Here is a 19,436-nt window from a genome sequence, read left to right as displayed (position 1 = left end):
TGCGCCGCCCCTATGCTTGGCCCCGTGTTCAGCAAAAGCCTGTGCCTGACTACCAAGCAGTGCGCGGTTCACAGCCTGGGTTTTACAGAATGAGCTTCCAGGAGGTGGCAAGGGTCAAGTCCGGCACAGCCCCCACCGTGAGCACAGAGCCGCACTTAGTGCATCCAGTCCGTACAGGCATCTCACCCACGGTCACTTGCCAAAGACCATCATAATATAGAGATTCCACAACCCTCCTCAATCTTAACTTTAGTGTTAGTCTGTGAACACGAAGGGAGACCTAATTAGGAAAGGTGTGATGGTTTATGACTCCCATCCTCTCAACAGCTTCCAGCATGTGAAAGAGAAGAAAGGGAACAGGACCCAGGTAAATCCAAGAACATAAAATTTAAAAGGCATCTGTGCAAAATCAAAGTGAAGCAGGCAACCAAACACACACAAACCAAGGAACACACACAGAGCTCTTACAGCAGGTAAAAGCATTTTCCATATGCTTCAAGATTTTTCAGGTGCAAGTCTTGTGTAATTACTATTTGTATGGGAATACTATGGGAGTCTGTGGTTAGCAGGACCTGCAGAACCAGAAGTGACTACAGAAAACACTGATTTTATTCAACTAGAAGTTTTAAACTATTCCTTCTTACCTATACTGCGAAAATGCCATCGATAAAAAATCCTCTCAGGTAGCAGCTGCAATATTTTCTGCAGGAAACAAAACTAAATAGTCACATTTTCTGTAATAAACAGGCTCATTCCGAAGATAAAGAGAAATTAATACACAAGACATAAATGAAATGGCAATATATACATTGAGAACACAATAGAAAGCAAACATGTATCATAGCATAACTCTTGCCCATTACTTTACTGTCTTATAAGAGAGAAAGATACCTGGAATGGTCCTGAATAAACACCATGACACTGTCATGAACTGCTTTCCATTTCCCATCACCTTCCAAAACCTGGTGTTCCCGAATATAAACTGCTTTCCAATGAGGAAGCTGCAGATTTCTAAGCAGCTCCCTTTGGGTTACACTCCCCCTGAAGTGACTGGTAATGGCTGGGTCGATACAGCCCAGATCCTGAGCTCCTGGGGCTCAGGTCTGCCTCTCCCCAGGTTAGGGGCTCTGAACAGCGCTGTGCTGATCTCTGCAGCGAGTGATGTGCTTCAGCTGGGGAGCGGAACCAGGCTGCACAAAGCTGGACTCAGTTCATTCACTGGCAGCGCTCAGGGAAGCTCTTCTGTGGAACAGCACGAGTGGCCTCTGTAGGTTTGGACCGATTGAACCAGAGGCAGATCAAACAGGGAGAAAGTCTGTGGTCAAACCCACTCCCCCTCAGTTCCATTACCTGCAGGGCACCACAAGCAACGCAGTTTAAGCACATTCCTGAGTGCTTTCCTGAACAGAGCCATATCATCTTGGTTGTAAAGAACAGCTGGGGCTACCAAATGCTCTTTGTCAGTTTAGTGGATGGCAATGCTATTAAATAATCCGGACAAATCAAAACTATCCAGGGTCTTACCTGGGTAAATATGACTTTTAAAAGGACTTTCAGTTAGCAGGCTTGCCCCTGTTTTCTTCTTTCTTACCATATTAGCAGTACAGACTAGGGTTGGCACCCCTAGTAGCACAGGGCCAGGAACTCACTGCTGCTCAGCTCTCAAAAACAATGAGAGAACGAACATGGCTTCACAGGATCCCACAGAAAAACACATCTGATCTCACACCTTTCCAGCCATTGAAACATGAAATTAAGAAGATACATTCAAATGGAAAACTAGCTTTCAACACCTGCTTTTGGAAATGAGATTAAACAATGCTACAAATGACTAACAGAGCTCCTTGTTATTACCAAACAGCATCACTGGAACAAAGTTCTGAGCAACAAAGCACTGTTAAGTTTCCAGAAATACTCCATGCAGGATGCAAATGAATGACAGGTCATTTAAGCAATGGTGACCCATTTGTGGGTCTTCTGCACATAAAAGCTCACAAGAGGAAGTAAAGCATCACAGCCAAGAAAGCCAGCACTGGCAACAGAGGCAGCCAACACATGAATCAGTACTGCTGCTGGAAACAGCTGCTCCAGAGATGGGATAGGACAGACTTGTTTATTTTGACACCACCTCAGAAATGATGTACAACACTCAAAAGACTCTTTCTGGAAATGGAGCATTCCTTTCTCCATGGTGGAGGATGGCAGTCACAGCACGTCCATAGACTTGGGGAACTAGACCTCGGGTCCCACCGACAGCCTGGCCTTCTTTACACCGTCACCAGGCACACGATCTCCAGTAGCATTTGGCCTTTCTAAAGGTTTACCTGCAGCAGAAATGGGGCCTGTCCCTTCCATGCTGTGGTGTGTTTTGTTTCACCTCCATGGCACTGTGGAGCAGGGACTGCAGGAGCGGGGCGAGTGGCCAGAGGTCTGGCTCCCCATCCATGGGCAGCAGAATGCGCTTGGGATGAAGGCTCTGACAGGCTAAAAATGAGGCCATGAGTCGCACTGGGGCTTTACCTGGTATGAAGGGGCCACGCTTCTGCCAACCAGACTGCAGGATCCACAGACAGAGAATTATCATTATCCATCTAAATACTGAAATACTTGCAGCCCACCACTTCTCCAGCCCATTTCTGACTGAGTTCAGCTTTACTGAACTCGGCACAGGGCAGAAAGGAGCTTCTGCCTGAATCCCGAACACTTCAAGTCACTGCAAGAGTGGTGGTACTCTGCATGCAGGGTTCAGTCTGAACCCCAGCACACATCAGAGCCCGTAACACAAGAGGAAGGGCTCCATTAAACAAAACCCTATGACAAACTGGCAGCAAAATCTGACTGGATTCAAGCATCAGAACACACTGCAGGGAGAAACCTTCCAATGTCTTCACATTTGTCACAGAAAACTGGTCAAAACCACATACATTTTGTTTCCATTGTTTAAGCCATTATAAGAAGAACAGACCATTAGAGCAAAACCAGCTTCCTTTCACAGACCACATGAATGAGGTACCTTCAGCTTGTCTTTGTATATAAATCCTTTCTCACTTATTTCAAAACACTCACTTCTGAGAAGCAATTGTATTAAACTTCCAAAAACTCAACTGCCACTTCTGTATCAGAATGTTTTACCAGGAGCTTGTAAAAATCTGGCAATCCTACCAGTGAAACCACGTCTCAGTTACCTCGGATGTCACAGTAAAATTCCTTACTGTAAAACAAAAACTGTATTTGGAAAACGTGTCTGCTTCACTAGATGTGAACAGCGGCATGGCATGCTCCTGTGCTAGGAAAGAAAGTTTGTGAAAGCGATCTGATGACAAGGAAGCTATCCCAAGCTGCCAGAAGAACCCATACGTAATTCCAAGAGCTTCAGCTGTGTTCCGGGGGCAGTTTTGCCGTTACACATCCCAGCTGGTTCAGCTCACAGTAACTAACCAGCAGTCACTCCAGAAACAGCACACTGAGGGAAGCCGGGTTTCACTGCCCCGTGCTGCACAGTGCAGAGCCCCAGCAGCACAGCATGAACATCCTCTGGGTCACACACGGTCACCTACACCTGAACACAAAGGTCACGTCCAGGTAGTGAGCTAGGACAAGTTGTAAGATGGTAAAGTGGCAAAGCTGCATAATAAAGACTCATTCTGAAAAAGAACTTAGTAACAACTTGCATATCCAAGTGTTAGTGAACTGTGGGTTGTGCCCAGCGAAAAACTGGAAAACAAATGCTGTTGTGGAGTACAACCACCCCCAGGAACAACAAGCTCAACTGAACTGCATGAAGCTGGCAGGGCTGGGGAAGGAAGAACATGCTTATGGGGGGGTGTTCTTCATAAAACACAGTCAAACACCCTTCTCAGGTGACTGCATCAAAACAATTCAAGGGTTGAAATAGATAGTAAGAGGACAGAGGTTCCCATCTAAGGAATGCTTCCATACCCCAAAATGTTTTCATCAGCAAAAATTGAGACACTTCAGTCATTTCCCATGCTGCTCTGTTTCAGCATGTAAAACCCAGGAATGGTATACGTATGATGCACTTTGAAACAATGCAAAGATGTGGTTAATCACCTGCCTGTGCTCCCACAGTAACCAGGTTGCACTGCCTGCACCTCCCAGTGAAGACAGCAAAGCTTTGCAGCACATCAGCACCAATAGGAAGAACCTGAATTCAGAGCCCACACTCTCTCCTGCAATGCAAAACAAGTTATCCTGGTTACAACTCTACACTATTAAATAAAACTTGTGAATTCAAAGTAACAGCTAGAACAAGTTTTAAGCAGGAATTTCCCATGTGTACAGGAGTACCAGCCTCAGGTGGTGTCACAGCGTGACAGGGGAGCATGGACATAGTGAGCAAGCTCCAGCTGTTGCCCTGCCAACATCTCATTTCCAACAGCATTTTCTATGCCCTCCCAACCCCTGGTGTTCTAAACACACATCCTGCTCTTCCTACAAAACAAATGACAGTTGCTTCCACTCCAGCCTAGAGCTGGAGCAGCACCGCTGTGAATCCACACCGGCCATTGACTCCTGGTTCTGGTTTCACAGCAGACTAACAAGAAATATTTTAAGAAACCCCACAGTGTGAAATAATATTGCTTTTTCAGAAAACACATAGATCTAGTTAATGCTTAGTGCTTTGCTGCATCTATATGGTAATCCATTATAGCACACTTGAAATAGAAATTAGGTATTACTACTGATCAACACATCAGGGTATCTGTCAGTTCTTTTAACTGATTATCCATAGTTCTTTTTCTTCAGGACTTCCTGCATGACTAGGAATAATGTTCAGTTTAAATCTTAGTTTACACAGGATGCTGCTTTTTGAAAGATATCTCTCTCTCTTTTATCAAAGTAAAACAAAAGATACCAGGGTTTGTATTTCCACAGATTGACTCTGACTTAACCAATCCTGCAACTCCTTTGGAAAGGTCTGTTATTTTGCCAGCTTTGCTGAGCCAAACCATGACTGGTGGCTTCATGCCCATCACAGTGTGCTGTGCTGCCCTGCTGCAGAGACAGGGCAGGCTGAGGCTGGTCCCAAATCACACCGAAGACCCCTACAGCCTGGATGTTTCCCCTTGAACTTACACAGAGGTGGGACGACAGGTGGATGATAGAGTCCCAGAGCTCGGTAACTTGCCATGCAGCCTCTTATTAAACACCGGCCAACACAACCGTTCTTGCTGATTGAACATGCTCTCAGAGGCAATGTCAATGGCAGAGTCACAGTAATGTTAATTCCAGGAGAATGACTTCTGATTCAAAAATTACCTTCTTTTTTTTGATACAACCTGGACACAATAAGGAGTTTCTAGTAGTCAGTGGCAGGTGGAGCTGCTTTAAGCCAAGTCAAATGCAGACGAGCTCCCATACCCCTCTGCTCAAGTGCTGCTCAGTGGTACCTCCACAAGAGTTTCATTGTTCAGCTACTAAAACCTGCAGTAATTCAGAAATTTTCCAGCTACTATTCGCTGATTTAGGTGAAGCCAAGAGCCTGATGTTTGTGTGCCTGCAGCACCTCAGTCTACATGAAGGGATACTCCATTTATTGCAATAATAAATTATTTACAGTTATTGTTGAGGGAAAACATCTGCCCAAAGCACACAGGATACTCTTGCCTTAGGCACAGCATCAAACAGCAGGATCTCTGAAGTCAAACACATGAAACATAGTTAGAATGTACAGGAGAATGCTGAAAGAGTAACAACAATGTCATTTAATGAGCAGCAATAGATGAACCAATCAGAATTATGGTAGAAGAAATTGTGGATGGTTCAAAAAGTAATTTTCTACATGTAGGAAAGAAGAGCTGTAAGTAATTTTATTGCTATAAACAAATAAGCCCTTTGTACTCTACTGAGCTTGAGAATCACCCAGCCAAATGTGTGAGACTCAGGGTTAAGCAGTGGAACTGGTAATCACAGGAGGCACCGGGAATCAACTGAAAAGCTGTACCAGAGCCTATAACCTGAATTTAAAGCTGCAACTCTTAATGGTAATTTGATTTCAAGTGTAAGATAACCTGCAGATGGGGAAATTAAGCCACTGAACTGCACAGACATGAGGAAAATGCAAATAGTAACAAGAAAGTTAAATAAATGGGAAAAGCTAAATAGAAGGGATAACCCCAAGAAATGAGAAACCAGGACCTGTGGCAATAAGAAATCAACAATAACCTGACTTGATTATTCCTTGTAAAGAATTTTACAAGTACTTTTCACATTGGCCGCTTTCAATACACAATTTATTTCAACAGAATTCAATTTTACTCAGTTTTATTCTAAATGAAGGAAGTAATTAGGAGCAACAGCCTCAGATAAGCAAACCAGCCCAAGAAAGTGCTGCAGATATAGAACAGCCTTTTGCACATTCATAAAAAATAGCATCACAGTACTAAAGTGCTTTTTAAAGAATGATGAATGTGAAAGCAGTGAAGGTGTCACTGACACAGGGTGTATGGCATTGAAAATGACCTGCTAAAAATCACCACTGGCTTTGAGATTTGCTTTAAGCTGCTTAACCACTATTGCTAATTCACATAGGAGTCTGTCTAAAGCAGACCTACAACGCGGTGGAGGAATCTACTATTTAAAATATCCACAGTAATCTCGATGCAGAATGAACTGGTTGTACATTTTAAATGATGTTTACATGCATTACTGGGCAATGCTACAAAGCAGTGTATGCTCCTGAGCTGTTCAGTGCAGAGCCCTGCCTGGTCACCCACACCACAGCCGGTGTTCCTCCGACACATGTGGCGTATGTACTGCGTCTGGTCTGAATCTACCTTTCCAAAGGGCTCCTAACGGATTACAGCCAATTACTAACCTGTACAGAATTAACACCACCATTTGCAGAACAAGTAACTTGTGCACATCTGCAGTAATAAACTCAGGCTGCTTCTGTAGTTGTTACATTCCCATTCTGACAGCAGACCAACCCGTGCTGCAGTGGATTTATACCACATCTTAGTCCTCCGAGTATGTGGCCATTTGTAGTTTATCATTTAGATGTGCTTCTAAGGGCGCCTCACTATACTGAGACCAGTAGCTGCTGCTACAGAGCAAAGAGCTCAAAGTATATTGGGCAAGTTCCAACAGTTATTGATGATCAGCTCTGGGAAAACGCTCCGTGCTGTACAGAAGCCAAAGCAGAGCGTGAACCCGAGTGTGCGTAATGCCAGCACTGCAGAGGCTGTCGGCACATTCATGTGCCAGTTCACATCCACCTGCTGGGTACGGGCGGGATGCACCACATTGCTGGGAAGGCTACATCAGCATTTTGCTGCTGAGCTTGTACAGGAGGTCAGAGCAGACAGCTCTGTGCAGGTTTAGCACCCCTGCCAGCCTCGGCTCACTGCAGCAGGGCGGAAGCCGTACCGGGGCAGGCGGCGCTTGGCAAATCGTCTAGAAGCACAGTCACAGCAAGGCCAGTATGAGTTACACCAGGGCTGTAATTCTGCAGATCCTTTAAGAAGCTGTGCTTACCCTGTGCCTGGCCTCACTCTCACCTTCTTTCAAGAAACCACAAGTTCCACAAGAAACATGGACTTAAGCAATTAAGAGCTTACAGCAAAACCAAAGTTTGTGTACAGGCTATATGAAAACCACAGTATGCTTCTGTAAATAAGGAGCTGTGAAACATAAGTGCAATTAATGTTACATTAATATGCACTGCTACAAAATTAACAAGCAAAGCAATCCCTGCCCAGAGGCTTTCTGTGTACACACCCCTGGGGGAGGTGGGGGCACCCAACGCATCATCCCAGCTACATACACTCAGCACAGACCTGAGCTACGCTGACAGGACCTGAGACACTTCTAGCAACGACAGCAGCTATTGTGACTTTGGGAAGCTTTACTGGGTTAGAAAGTGCATCTGAAATGATAAGAATAAACTATTTCATATGGCCAGCATGTTACATCAGTGCAATGAATGCTGCATCGGCACGAGAGACATGGTTGTGCTTAACCCTAACACATAATCATAGAGAATGGAAAGAAATTGATCTGTGTATTGTATCAAACCATCAACCTGCTCTTAGTGCATTACCAGTGCAAAAAGAATGCAGCGTCAGAGGAATCGGTACCTGATGCTATAGGAAAAAAGCCTTTATAACTAAAATAAACCCAAGCTTTCACAATCAAATGATGGCACAGAACTTCCATGGGACCCAGAAACCTTGCAGAGCTGCAGTGCACTTTTTGTGAGTCCTGTGACACAGGACTCAGTGTAACAAGCAGTGCTCTCGGATCCGAGAGAACAGTGATACAGGAAACACTACCAACACGTTCTGAACATGCACTACCAGTCTGTAAGTATCTAGGCCTCACCAGAGAACAGGCAAATTCAGTTCTCACATCATTTTGGTCTTTGAGGTGATACAGGGAAAAATAATAGAGCTAATTACAGTCACTATCATTTCATGAATATCTGTTTGGCAGAAGACAAGGCCAAAGCAACTTAGAGAACACAAAATTAGATCTAAGAACTTTGTTACAATTAATATTACAAAGTACTTCACAAAATGAACTGTTAACCTTTCATGTTACTCCCTTTTGATTAATATTTCTTCTTTAATATTCTGTTTGATGTTACTGTTGAGTGGCCAAGCTGTGCAGCTGATGTGTAAAACTAAGTCTTCAACAAACTACAATCAAGTCAACTTAGTTTTCAGAGGATTGCTGGAAAAGGCATTTGTTACTTTTACCTCCCATCCACACTAGGTGTCACTGAAGAACAGCAGCAGGACACCCACCGAGCCACCAGGACAGGCAGGAGTCAGCTCCTTCGGTAAATACTGTTACTGATTTTCAAAGCGGTAACCCCCAGCTCCTGGATTCAGACGCTGTTAATCCTCAGTAATTACCTATTTAGCCAATTAGAAGGAAACTCCAGGAACCCTCCGGCTCAGCTGCCACCAGATGAAACATGGGCAGTTTTACAATCCACTAGTTGGGTTTCCTATGGATTGCAATATGAATGTTTCATTTCCCGGCATTTACATTTTCTCCTGTCCCATGCTCAGGCTGACATACTCTTGGTCGGTGTGTTAAAAGGCCCTCTAAAGAGCTGTTCTCTTACAAGTGAGCAAGTGTTACAAATGGATTGCAAACTTACTTCAGCAGATAAGCACCATGAAGTGATCCCTCCAAAATCCACACACGTATCTGACAGAACTTGTTCCCCAGGGCTCTCGATGACCAGGCTGTAACATAATTCCTCTCAAGTGGGACCCAAAGCAACACCGTGTTCTCATATAACTCTGGATCTGTCTTTTCCTCACACAGAGCATTCTCCTGATGTTTCTAAGCAGCATTAAACAGGCAGTTCTCAGCACGCTGGGTTTCAGGACCCAGGAATGCACCTGTGTTCACTTCAAGCGGGTGAGTAACCATCAGCTCTTTGCCATTCAATGACACAGCCACAGAAATTTAATTACTTGTTCCAGACACAGAGCAAGTGCATTAATGAGCTCCCATTAAGCTGCAGAGCCCTGCTCAGGAGATACAGCCTTACCTTCTCCACCGGGGTGGGAAGGAGAGGGAAGAAGAGTTTCTCCTGCCCCAAATACGGCACTAGCAGATGTGTGAGCTCCTGATCTTTGACACTGCCCCATTCAAAGACTAAAGCAGACTCTTTTATTAATATCATAAGTAGCAGAAAACATGATTCGATTTTAGATTTCAGTGGGAAAATGCAGCCTGGTAGTCAGAGGAGCGAGTCAGAGATGAACTGGTTACCTCATAAAAGTTAGGAGATGAGACCACAAAAATCCAGCACTTCGTGTCATCGTTTTCATGGCTATTTTTCATATTACAGCATGCTGTAATATGAAGCAAGCATTCTTCTTGTCAGCATAAATATTATTGTAACTACAAGCTATACATTAATGCAATGAATTTTTTTCTATTTCTAGAGGGAAGAAAAAGAGTTCAGAACATATAACCTTCATTTTAACTTCAATTTCTAGAGTCCCATTGAAAGTTTGGGGTTTTTTCCTAACACCTCTACCAAAAAATAACCCACAGTATAAGGAAAGATTAACACTTCTGTGATGCAAGACTCAAGTAAAAAGTTAGCAGATGGATTAACAAAAAGACATCAATAGGAGATGTGTGTATTTACCCTTAAGAAAGAAATCCTGCCAATAATTTACCTAATGGATTGTTAAAAAAATCCAAACCAAAACCCCTAAAGGTACCACTGGTCCTGACTTCAGACAGGCAAAGCTTGTGCTGAGGCTTCTGCTCTGTGTTTGTAAAACATTTTATATGTCAGGCTTTCATCTGGTCCAGTGATGTTTCCTCACACCCAAATATATTTAGGTAATTACTCTAAATTATAGAGGTCCCTCAGAAAATGATCTATCACAGTCTACTCTTCTTTAAAGACATCCAGATTTGATTCTGCCAAAGTTAACTGGCTAACATTTCCTCTCTAGACACTGCAGACACTGTGAGCGCCAGCGTTGGGAAGCGTATGCTTCTGGGGGAAAGGATTCTCCTCTTTAACAAATTACATTCTGAACATTAATTCATTTAAAAGAAAGTTAAATTCACATTTCACACACTCAGCTCAAACTGCTATGCAGTAGTTGCAACTCTTATCCTTTTTGTTTTCCTTGTGCTGCAAAACCAAATACTGCAGTCATAACAGATGCCTCCATGTGAAAAGAGCAGAGCTCAAACTCCTGCTGTGAGACATTCAACATAAGCAGACACTGAACTTCACACTGACAGAGCACAGGGGAGCAGAACTGTTGTTTTGAACTCACTCTCCATAAGACACAGAAGCAAGAAATTAAAAGAAAAAAGGAAAAGACTAATTTGAAAGCTTTAGCCTAACAGAGGATGTGCAACTACTGATCACTTTCTCCTGAGTTCTACTGAGAGAAGCCAGGACACTTCCAAAGAGTTCATCCTCAGGACAGGTATATTACTGTAACATTTTCGAGTAATTTTGATAACATCTTGTAACTCTGGATATTCATTCAACCAGTATTCCCACTGCATAATAAATTGTTTACTGTCATTGTATCTGCAAATTTAACACCCCCCTCTAGTTCTCCTCTGCCTCCTACCCTGTATAGTCACAGACACCTACTGTCAGCTTCACTGACATCTGGTTTCACCTCTCATTGTAAAGGTCTAAGTGAGCATATAATGACAGTGAGATTTAAAATAAAAAGTAGTTTCATGGAATGGAAAACTTACTTCAAAAAGAAAGAGAATGGAGTCCAGCTCCTCCCTTTGTGATTTATTCCCTGCAAGGCAGAAAGCAATAGTTTGCCATAAACACAAGGTATGAAACAGATGGCAAAATCACACTATTACTCAACTGAAGTCAAAGATGTTGCACTCTGCTTATTTTATTCATCTTTAATACCAAAAGAGCAAGATGCTCCCAGACTTCAGTGCTCCTCTCTCTCAAATCCGAGTGAGGGACCACTGGAGTCTGCTGTCACAGTGCTCATCTCCAAGCAAATGGCTATTCCTGCCAACAGAGCTCCAACACTGCGCTTGGTCTGTACATCTCTGACAGTGCTTGAGCTGAACAGACATCTGCTTAACTGCAGGATGAAGGCTTCAGCACTTCAGAACAAGACAAGAGGACATGTATGTAAATGCACAAGACTGATTCTTGAGCTGAAGTGACACTTCACCATAAAAATGTATTTAGAATTCTTTTCAGTTATGACATTTCAGAGCAATTTCCATGCTCATCTCTCTGCTACCATAAAATTAACATGATTAATACTAATACTGTACTGCACGAAACCATGAATGCAAATAGAGGTAACTGTGACTAGATAATCACTAGATAAGCTCTATCGGAGTGCTCTTGAGAACAGTTGGGGAAAACTGACTCAGCAATTGCTGGCAAACCTCTAAAACTTACCTTTTTGTTTCAAGCTATTTTCCAGTGTTATGAAGTTTTCATAGAATACAAAATAAATTTGAGAATAATTGTTCTCGAAGAATTGCTTCAGGTCACTTCCATCCACAATATCTGAAAAGAGGAACAAACGGAGTCATTACACAAAATCACAAAGCTGAAAATTGTTGTCTTCATGAAAATTGAGTTTTAGAGAATGAAATAAATGCAAAACAAAACCATTTTAGTGAGTTCATTGGATATTCTATACCAAACTGTGGTTCCATCCTTGCAAGTAAAATAAGGACATTTCCATTTGCACTTCACTGATGAAAGTTTGCCATGTGGCTGAGCTCCACTGAGCTTCCGTAACAGAAAAAGAAAAGAGATGGGCTGTGTCTTGGCTATCAACCTAAGGGCTACTGTGTCATTACAACAAGCAGGTACTGGGGCAAAAGGCAAACACCAGCTAAGATTCCTGTCTGCAAATTGCAAACCCAGCTCTTTACCTGACAAGCAGATCAATGCAGAAAACAGTGAATTTCCAATTCATTTAAAAATCATAGAAAGCCAAGCGTGCTCCCTTTCCTGAGCCTCAGCTTGGGTCTGACATTAGAAATAAGCTTATTTATTAAGCAGAAAAAAAAAAAATCTAATGTTTTCTAAACCTGACACTTGCAAATCACACTTTAACGTCATCTGCTCTTTATTGTAACTGATTTGGTCAAGAAAAGTTAGATGATTCCACCTAGAAGTAAGAAGATAAAGGGCAGGAATTATTAACAACACGGCTTCTCACTGAAGTTTCACTTCTCAAGAAACTCATTCATTAATCAAGACAAAGCAATTGCAACACAACCCAAAAATATCACACAACCGCAGAAGAAAGAATGACTTTAGTCTTGTACAATGGGGGGGGGTGGGGTGTTCTTAATTAATACCTTTTTGGTAGTAAGGCTTTGCCTGGTTGCTTGCGCTACAGAAAGAAGCAGTGCATGGAAACTCTTTTACATGGTATCTGTTTCCTACAAGCTACTGGTCTCGAATTTGTGAGCTAAGTGCAATTATTCCCCTCTCTGAATGCGTTCTGTTAAATACAACTCTAGAAGAAAACAAGGCTTCCATTTACAAGGACTTCACATGAAGGGATGAGGTCATTAAGAGCTGAACAAAAAGGAAACTTTCCCTTTAAGCTGTGAAAGGAGGAGAAAGGAACTGCCTGATCAAAAAAAGCAAATTCTCCTTTTCTCTAGAGGTGACTCATGTGTTGCTCTGCTGTCAGGAGGCACTGGAGCACTACAGCCCTGTCTTGCTGAACCATGGTGCTCCTCACGTTCCCTCGCAAGGTGTGCAGGAAAACCTTCTCTTACATTAGAAGCACCCAGCAACAACACTCCCATCCACTACCTCAGAGTTGATATTCACTCAGAAAATAAGATCTATTGAAATCTGCATGCAAGTTGTCATCTTGATACTACTGCCCACTTCAACTAAAACTTAATATCCAAACCATAAGGAATAAGCCACACATCCAATAATTCCATTGCTCAAAGACAGAGCTTTCTTGGGCATTTCACTCCCAAATTCTGTATCTGCTGCATACATTAAGAAAACACAATTCCTATACTACTCCATCACACATGTTCATGGTGAGGAGCAATGGAAAGCCACAGTGTGCACAAGTGCTTCTCCCTGCTCCAGTGGGCACAGGAGGGCAGAGGTTTTAGCTTTGCCAGCTAAACCAACACAGACCAGGACAAGACAGTGCTTCTCAAGAGGGCTCATGGAAAGTTGGCAGGAGGCCTGAGACAGCCACTTGGCTCACTACTATATATATGTTCAACTTGTGGCAGGGTAAGGCTCATTCTTCTGCTTTCCAAATGGAAACATCATTGAAAGTTTCATGCACTATTTATCATATAATAAGATAAAACACTGACTTTTGGGAAATCATATTGACTGAAGAATTTAGAAGCATCCAAGGAAATCAAACTGCAGGGCTGGGATTGAATTGCAGGTATTAGGTAATATTTTTATATTTACTCATAAGTAGCTCTCAGGTTACTACTGCTGGAACCAGCCACCTAGTGAATGCAGAGCTCTGAGCAAGCTGGCAAACACGGCCAGCCATCAGATACATAGTGCCTTTCCAAACCCACATATAAGCTAATGGCATTCCCCAAACAAGGACAGGTGATCCATTAGCTGATGCTTCCCATTGACATTTTACAGCTTTTACAGCAACGTTCATGAGGGTGTGCATGATATTTCTTCCACATAAAACATGGAGCTGTTGGCTCATAACGTAAGTGCAAGTCACCGTTACTTGCCTTACTGAAGCTGAAAGTTTAGGGAAACAAACTATCCAGGTACCACTGAATAAGAATCTGAGTTTCTTGCCAAGCTCTCATTACCCTTCTCATATGACTAAATCCGAGGGGATGATCATCCTGTCCTTAGCAAGCCAGAACTTTTCTTTTTCTGTTAACTACCAAGTTTTGCTGCAGTCACTTAAGTAGTCAATATCCTCCCTTCATTCCATGAACTTCCAAAGTCCTTTGACTTCATGTTATTCATACAAAGTTCTCTCAGTCCTGGAGGGCTTTCTTTCGCTCAAATACTTTAGAACTAAAACAGATGAAGAGACAACGGTGTAGTCATACCCCAGTTAATTATAAACTTTTATTACTGCTCTTGCCTCAGAAACTACAAACAGAATTTACCTTCAAAAAGGTATGTCAGCATGGAAACACCCATTACTAAACCCCCTCTAATTAGAACAATCTCTACAATAATTGAACACCTCCAATTTCACACGAAACCTAAGGAAAACAGCTGTTCTAAACTCAGCCGGAAGGCTGGAAGCGGTCACTTCTTTCTCTAAATGAAAACCTCTCCTAAGCCAGTGCCATAACTGGAAAATCCCACTGCTCTCCTTCAGTATCTTGTTCTTGGGCTTGGCAACTGCACCAAACTGCTGCTACTTTCAAAACAACGTTATCACCCTTAACATTATTCAGTACAAAAAAATTCAAGCCCCGTAATTCAGCTTCAGCATCGTCCCCCTCCCAGGCAGCTCGCAGCGAATTCACCAGCGCTCTGGGGAAGTGCCCACTTTTTCTTGTTTCTCAGCATCATGTGTATGGTGGTGGACAACCTAGAGCACCAGAGTCTGTTCACAGAGACAACCTACACACCAACACGCTCTCCAGCCTTAAAGCCGTCAGGAAATCACACTCTGAAGCTGGGAAGAGTAACAACAACCACACAGAAAAGGCTCAGAACCTTCATGAAATAAAAACATACCCGTTTTCTGCATGAGCAGAGAGTGACATCACGTAAATTACTCTGCACAGCAGAGAGTAGCTGTTGTTCCTACTACACCATTACTCATAAAAGATACCGTGTCATGACAGAGCAATTCTTGGAACCAGAAGAAAAACTCAAAGGAAATACACTAAGCCATGCAAAGACATTAGACTGAACACGGCCGTTGTACCTGAGGAGAAAACATTGAGATGCTTAAAAAAGAGAAAAAGACTATTTTTACCCATGAACAGACACAGAAACAAAGTTTTAGAAAACAAAGATACATTTTTATGCTAAATTATGTCCCACAGACACTAATCTGGGAAACAGTGCAGAGGGCTTCATTTATGGCCAGATCACTGTGAAAGAGGCAAACTTGTCACACCACCATTTATAAAACCAGTGTATTTCAAGTCTTTCCTAAAAAGACCACACCATTGACACTGTATCCGGGGAAAAAAGTACCTACTAATTTTACCAAAGTTCTGAAAGCCAGTTTGTCTTTATAGTAATAACACTAAAGGAATTTTCCTGGTCGTTTCCCTAACACTAGAGAACATGTACTTAAGAACAACACTGTGATTCCAGTGAGTGCTTTGCATGGCCACGCAGGTAGAGACTGCCCTCAGGAAGCAGGAGCTCAGATCCTGAAGGGCATCAGACTTGAGAGATGTTACAGCAACACAAACGTAAATGGAATCTTTTCTTTCAGTTTGGGTACTAGACAAGCAGATGGTAGCTAAGGGACCTGAAGCCATCAAACTGGGTGTTACTGATCCTGGTGCTCACACAAACCCTTATTTATGGAAATACACATTCCTCCTCCTCATCCCTCCCCTATTATACCATCTTCTCTCTGATTCCTATCCTCCTGCGTCAGCAGGATCTCAGAAGAATAACTGTCATTTTGTTTACAGATTAATTCCTGTGATTTAAAGCCAACAAAGGAATAGAGGATGGCACCTCCTACGGAAACACAAGAACAGGGCAGTTATTTTGAGAACATGTGCCACTATGGCCTGAGCCAAGCAGTTGGGGACAGGGAGTGAAATGACTGGGGTGGGAGGACACGAAGACACACAGATTCCTAGCCCTGGCCAGCACAAGGAGTGCCACAATGCAGGGGGGAGAGAAAGAGAAAGAAACATCCAACTCTTTTTGAGACTTTATACCAAAAGCTGGGTTTGCTTTAAACACAGGAGGGGTCCTTACCATGAGTCGCTCCATTCTCTGTGCTGAACAATACCAAAAAACATAACACTTGCAACAAGATCTCTGAAGATACTATCTTTAAAAAGCCTCTCCCATGTTATCTGAAGTGTTTACATTGATGTTCTCAAAGGCAGAGATCGGGAACAGGACCAGAGCCTGCTTTCACACAGCCCCTGCAATAAACCACATCCCCTATGAGACAGCCAGCTGTCACATCACAGCACTGCAGCCAGCAAGCCCCTAATCCACTGCCCAGCCCTCCGGCTCTGGTAACAGCTTCACTTGAAGCCATTGTTCAGTAAGTTTAATCAAAACATCAGGTCACTACCTCCTGGAAGAAAGGCTACTTTTTTTTTTTCCCCCCCCCCCCCCCCTTACTAACTGGGTTGTCAGTATCTTTACAGAAAGCACCAGGCACTGCTTTCACCTTCTGTTCCATCTGCTTGGGGACATCAGTTAATTTCGTCACGCTAATGGGTGTATTTCCCATTTGTTCCACATGTCAGGTCTGTCACCATAGCCTGACAACCTTCTGTCCTGCACGGGCACACAAAACACCACGCTCCTTAGGATGGTATCACCAAGAGCCACATGTGTTTCATCTTAACCTAGTGGTGTCCCTCCAAGAGGCTGAAAGGGGAACATTAACCCAAGTTGCTGTATTTCGTATTTCTCCAAGTCCCTTTACTTTCATGGGGCTGTGGAGCAGGACAACACACAAGCTCTGTGAGCTCGCACTCCGGTCTCTCAGAGCATCTTTCTCAGGATGCTTTCACAAAGTGTTCTAAACCTCATCTCAGCAACAAGGAGCTTCCCAACCTTTTTTACACTGAAACTTGCCATTTTTTCACTATTGCTTGCAAAGCACATGAGTAATAAGGCATACACAGTTAAAAGGCACATCATAACGCAGAGGTAAGGTACATGCTCCTGACTTTCCAAAGTCCTGCCCTTAGACACTTAAATACCACTAAAAAATAAATAAATAAAAAAGTAAATTATCATATACACATTTGGTCCTCAGAGAGAAATCAACACAAAACTGACCACCAGATTGCCAACTGTGGAAATCCTGTACATACAGGATAGGAGGAATTTATACCCAGAGCAGCCACAGACCCTTCACTCAGAGCTGACTCCAAACCAAAGGTTCAATGCTGTTCACAAACAACATGAAGACTGCAGGTGCTGAGGGACTCCAACACGTGACCCTCTGTGTCCCACCACCACAGTGGTCAGAACTGCTCCGCTTGTGAGGCCACATTGGGAATATTAAGTATCTCTGGTCCAGGCATGTCAAGCCTGCATGTATTGCTGTTCAGAAGATGAGCAAGACCTGGCCACTTTCAGAGCATGACTCCAGACCACTTACAGATCTGTCCAGCACTTGTCCCCTCATCGATCACCCACAGAAACCTGGGGTTCATATTCACTACTTAGATGCAGCAGATCCCAGAGGAATAACACCTTTAAACCAGGGTGATGATTACTCATATGTGCAAGAAACACATCCCCAAAAAGTCAGCAAGATGCCTGTAACAAGCTGAACTGTGATAGCCTTTACTTTTGCTTCACTCATTCACTTCCACACTCAGTACAGCTTTCTCAAAGGGCCCACCCCAAGGGAGATAATCACTGCTCTTCTCAGGATCGCACTCAGTGTTCTCACCATGAAAGCTCCTTGACTTGTTACAGAACATTCAAAACTTCTTTTGTGTGTTTTCTCTCGTCACAGATGAAATCTTTTAATCTGGAGCTCCATCTCGAGCACTGCGGATGAGCCCACGCTGCCCACAGTGAGGCTCCTCAGTGCAGGCCTCGCTGCCTCCTGCTCTCCCCTAACAAGCCACTAACCTCAGGCCCTCCCCTCCAGACACTTGCTTCTCACAGCCCATAACACAATGTCTTTGCGGCTGTTACACACATGCAAACCTAACTGCAAACTAAACAATGATTACAGAACACCACAAGTACAAATCAGATCATTTTCTCCTCCTTCTTACTGAGAAGAACAATCTAAAAAGAGATAAACTAACACTGCCACCAAGTCTCCTGAACAGGGACAGTGCACAAAAGCTCTTAAGAGCATACTCCTGCTGCACTTTGCTGTGTAACAGAGAACACGAGGCCACCCAAATCTTAGCAACTCATTTCTCACAGCTGAAATCATCGAATCCCAGGACAGGTTTGGGTTTAAAGGACCTTAAAGCTCCTCCAGCTCCAACCCCTGCCATGGGCAGGGACACCTTCCACTAGAGCAGGTTGCTCCAAGCCCCTGTGTCCAACCTGCCCTTGAACACTGCCAGGGATGGGGCAGCCACAGCTTCTCTGGGCACCCTGTGCCAGCACCTCAGCACCCTCACAGGGAAGAGCTTCTGCCTCAGAGCTCATCTCAATCTCCCCTCAGGCAGGTTCAAGCCATTCCCCTTGTCCTGTCCCTCCATCCCTTGTCCAAAGCCCCTCTCCAGGTCTCCTGGAGCCCCTTTAGGCCCTGGAGCTGCTCTAAGGTGTCCCCTTCAGGAGCCTTCTCTTCTCCGGCTGTCCCAGCCCAGCTCTCTCAGCCTGGCTCCAGAAAAGCAGCTCTTAGAGAGGGAGCAAGAAAGAAGGACAAGTTGTCAACATGTTGTTGACAAGAAGAGAGTTCCTACCAACGGCTCTTCCAAAGAACCATGCAGGAAATAATACATGTAGGCACTGTTTTGTACCCAAACAACAATGCTGCAGCACAAGTATTTCGACACAAGCAACCCAAGTTTCCAAAGCCAGGAGCAGCAAAACACACCAATAACCTTCTGCATCAGCCCCTGTCACTTGGGAAGGACGTGGGCTGCTGCCTTCCTACAGAGAAGCGCACGGAGCTCCCCAACACTGCGAAGGGAGCTTGGGGAAAGCTGCGGTAACTCAAGGCAGGAACGGGCACCTTCAGCGGGGGCTGCCTGTGAAGCTTTTACTACTTAGTTTTACTTTTGTCTGAGGACAACAGCCGCCCAGCGCCCAGACAGCGGTAGTGAACGGATCGAGGCGCACT

General features: G+C 43.8%; 1 protein-coding gene across 1 annotated transcript in view; it reads right to left on the bottom strand.

Annotated features, from left to right (window-relative positions):
- The window catches only part of RALGAPA2 (Ral GTPase activating protein, alpha subunit 2 (catalytic)), a gene marked incomplete at both ends in the record, with an annotated part of 55,926 nt that extends 39,764 nt beyond the window's left edge, over positions 1-16,162 (bottom strand). The window contains 4 exon segments of the mRNA XM_010017886.1: positions 645-702; positions 11,227-11,276; positions 11,912-12,022; positions 16,043-16,162. Coding sequence (XP_010016188.1) covers positions 645-702; positions 11,227-11,276; positions 11,912-12,022; positions 16,043-16,162 — 339 coding nt within the window.
- Positions 16,163-19,436: the final 3,274 nt, after the last annotated feature.

This window comes from Nestor notabilis, unplaced genomic scaffold (assembly GCF_000696875.1).
Source record: "Nestor notabilis isolate BGI_N333 unplaced genomic scaffold, ASM69687v1 scaffold18977, whole genome shotgun sequence".
NCBI lineage: Eukaryota > Metazoa > Chordata > Aves > Psittaciformes > Psittacidae > Nestor > Nestor notabilis.
The sequence above is the reverse complement of the archived record's forward strand: the minus strand, read 5'-3'. Positions and strand labels throughout refer to the sequence as shown.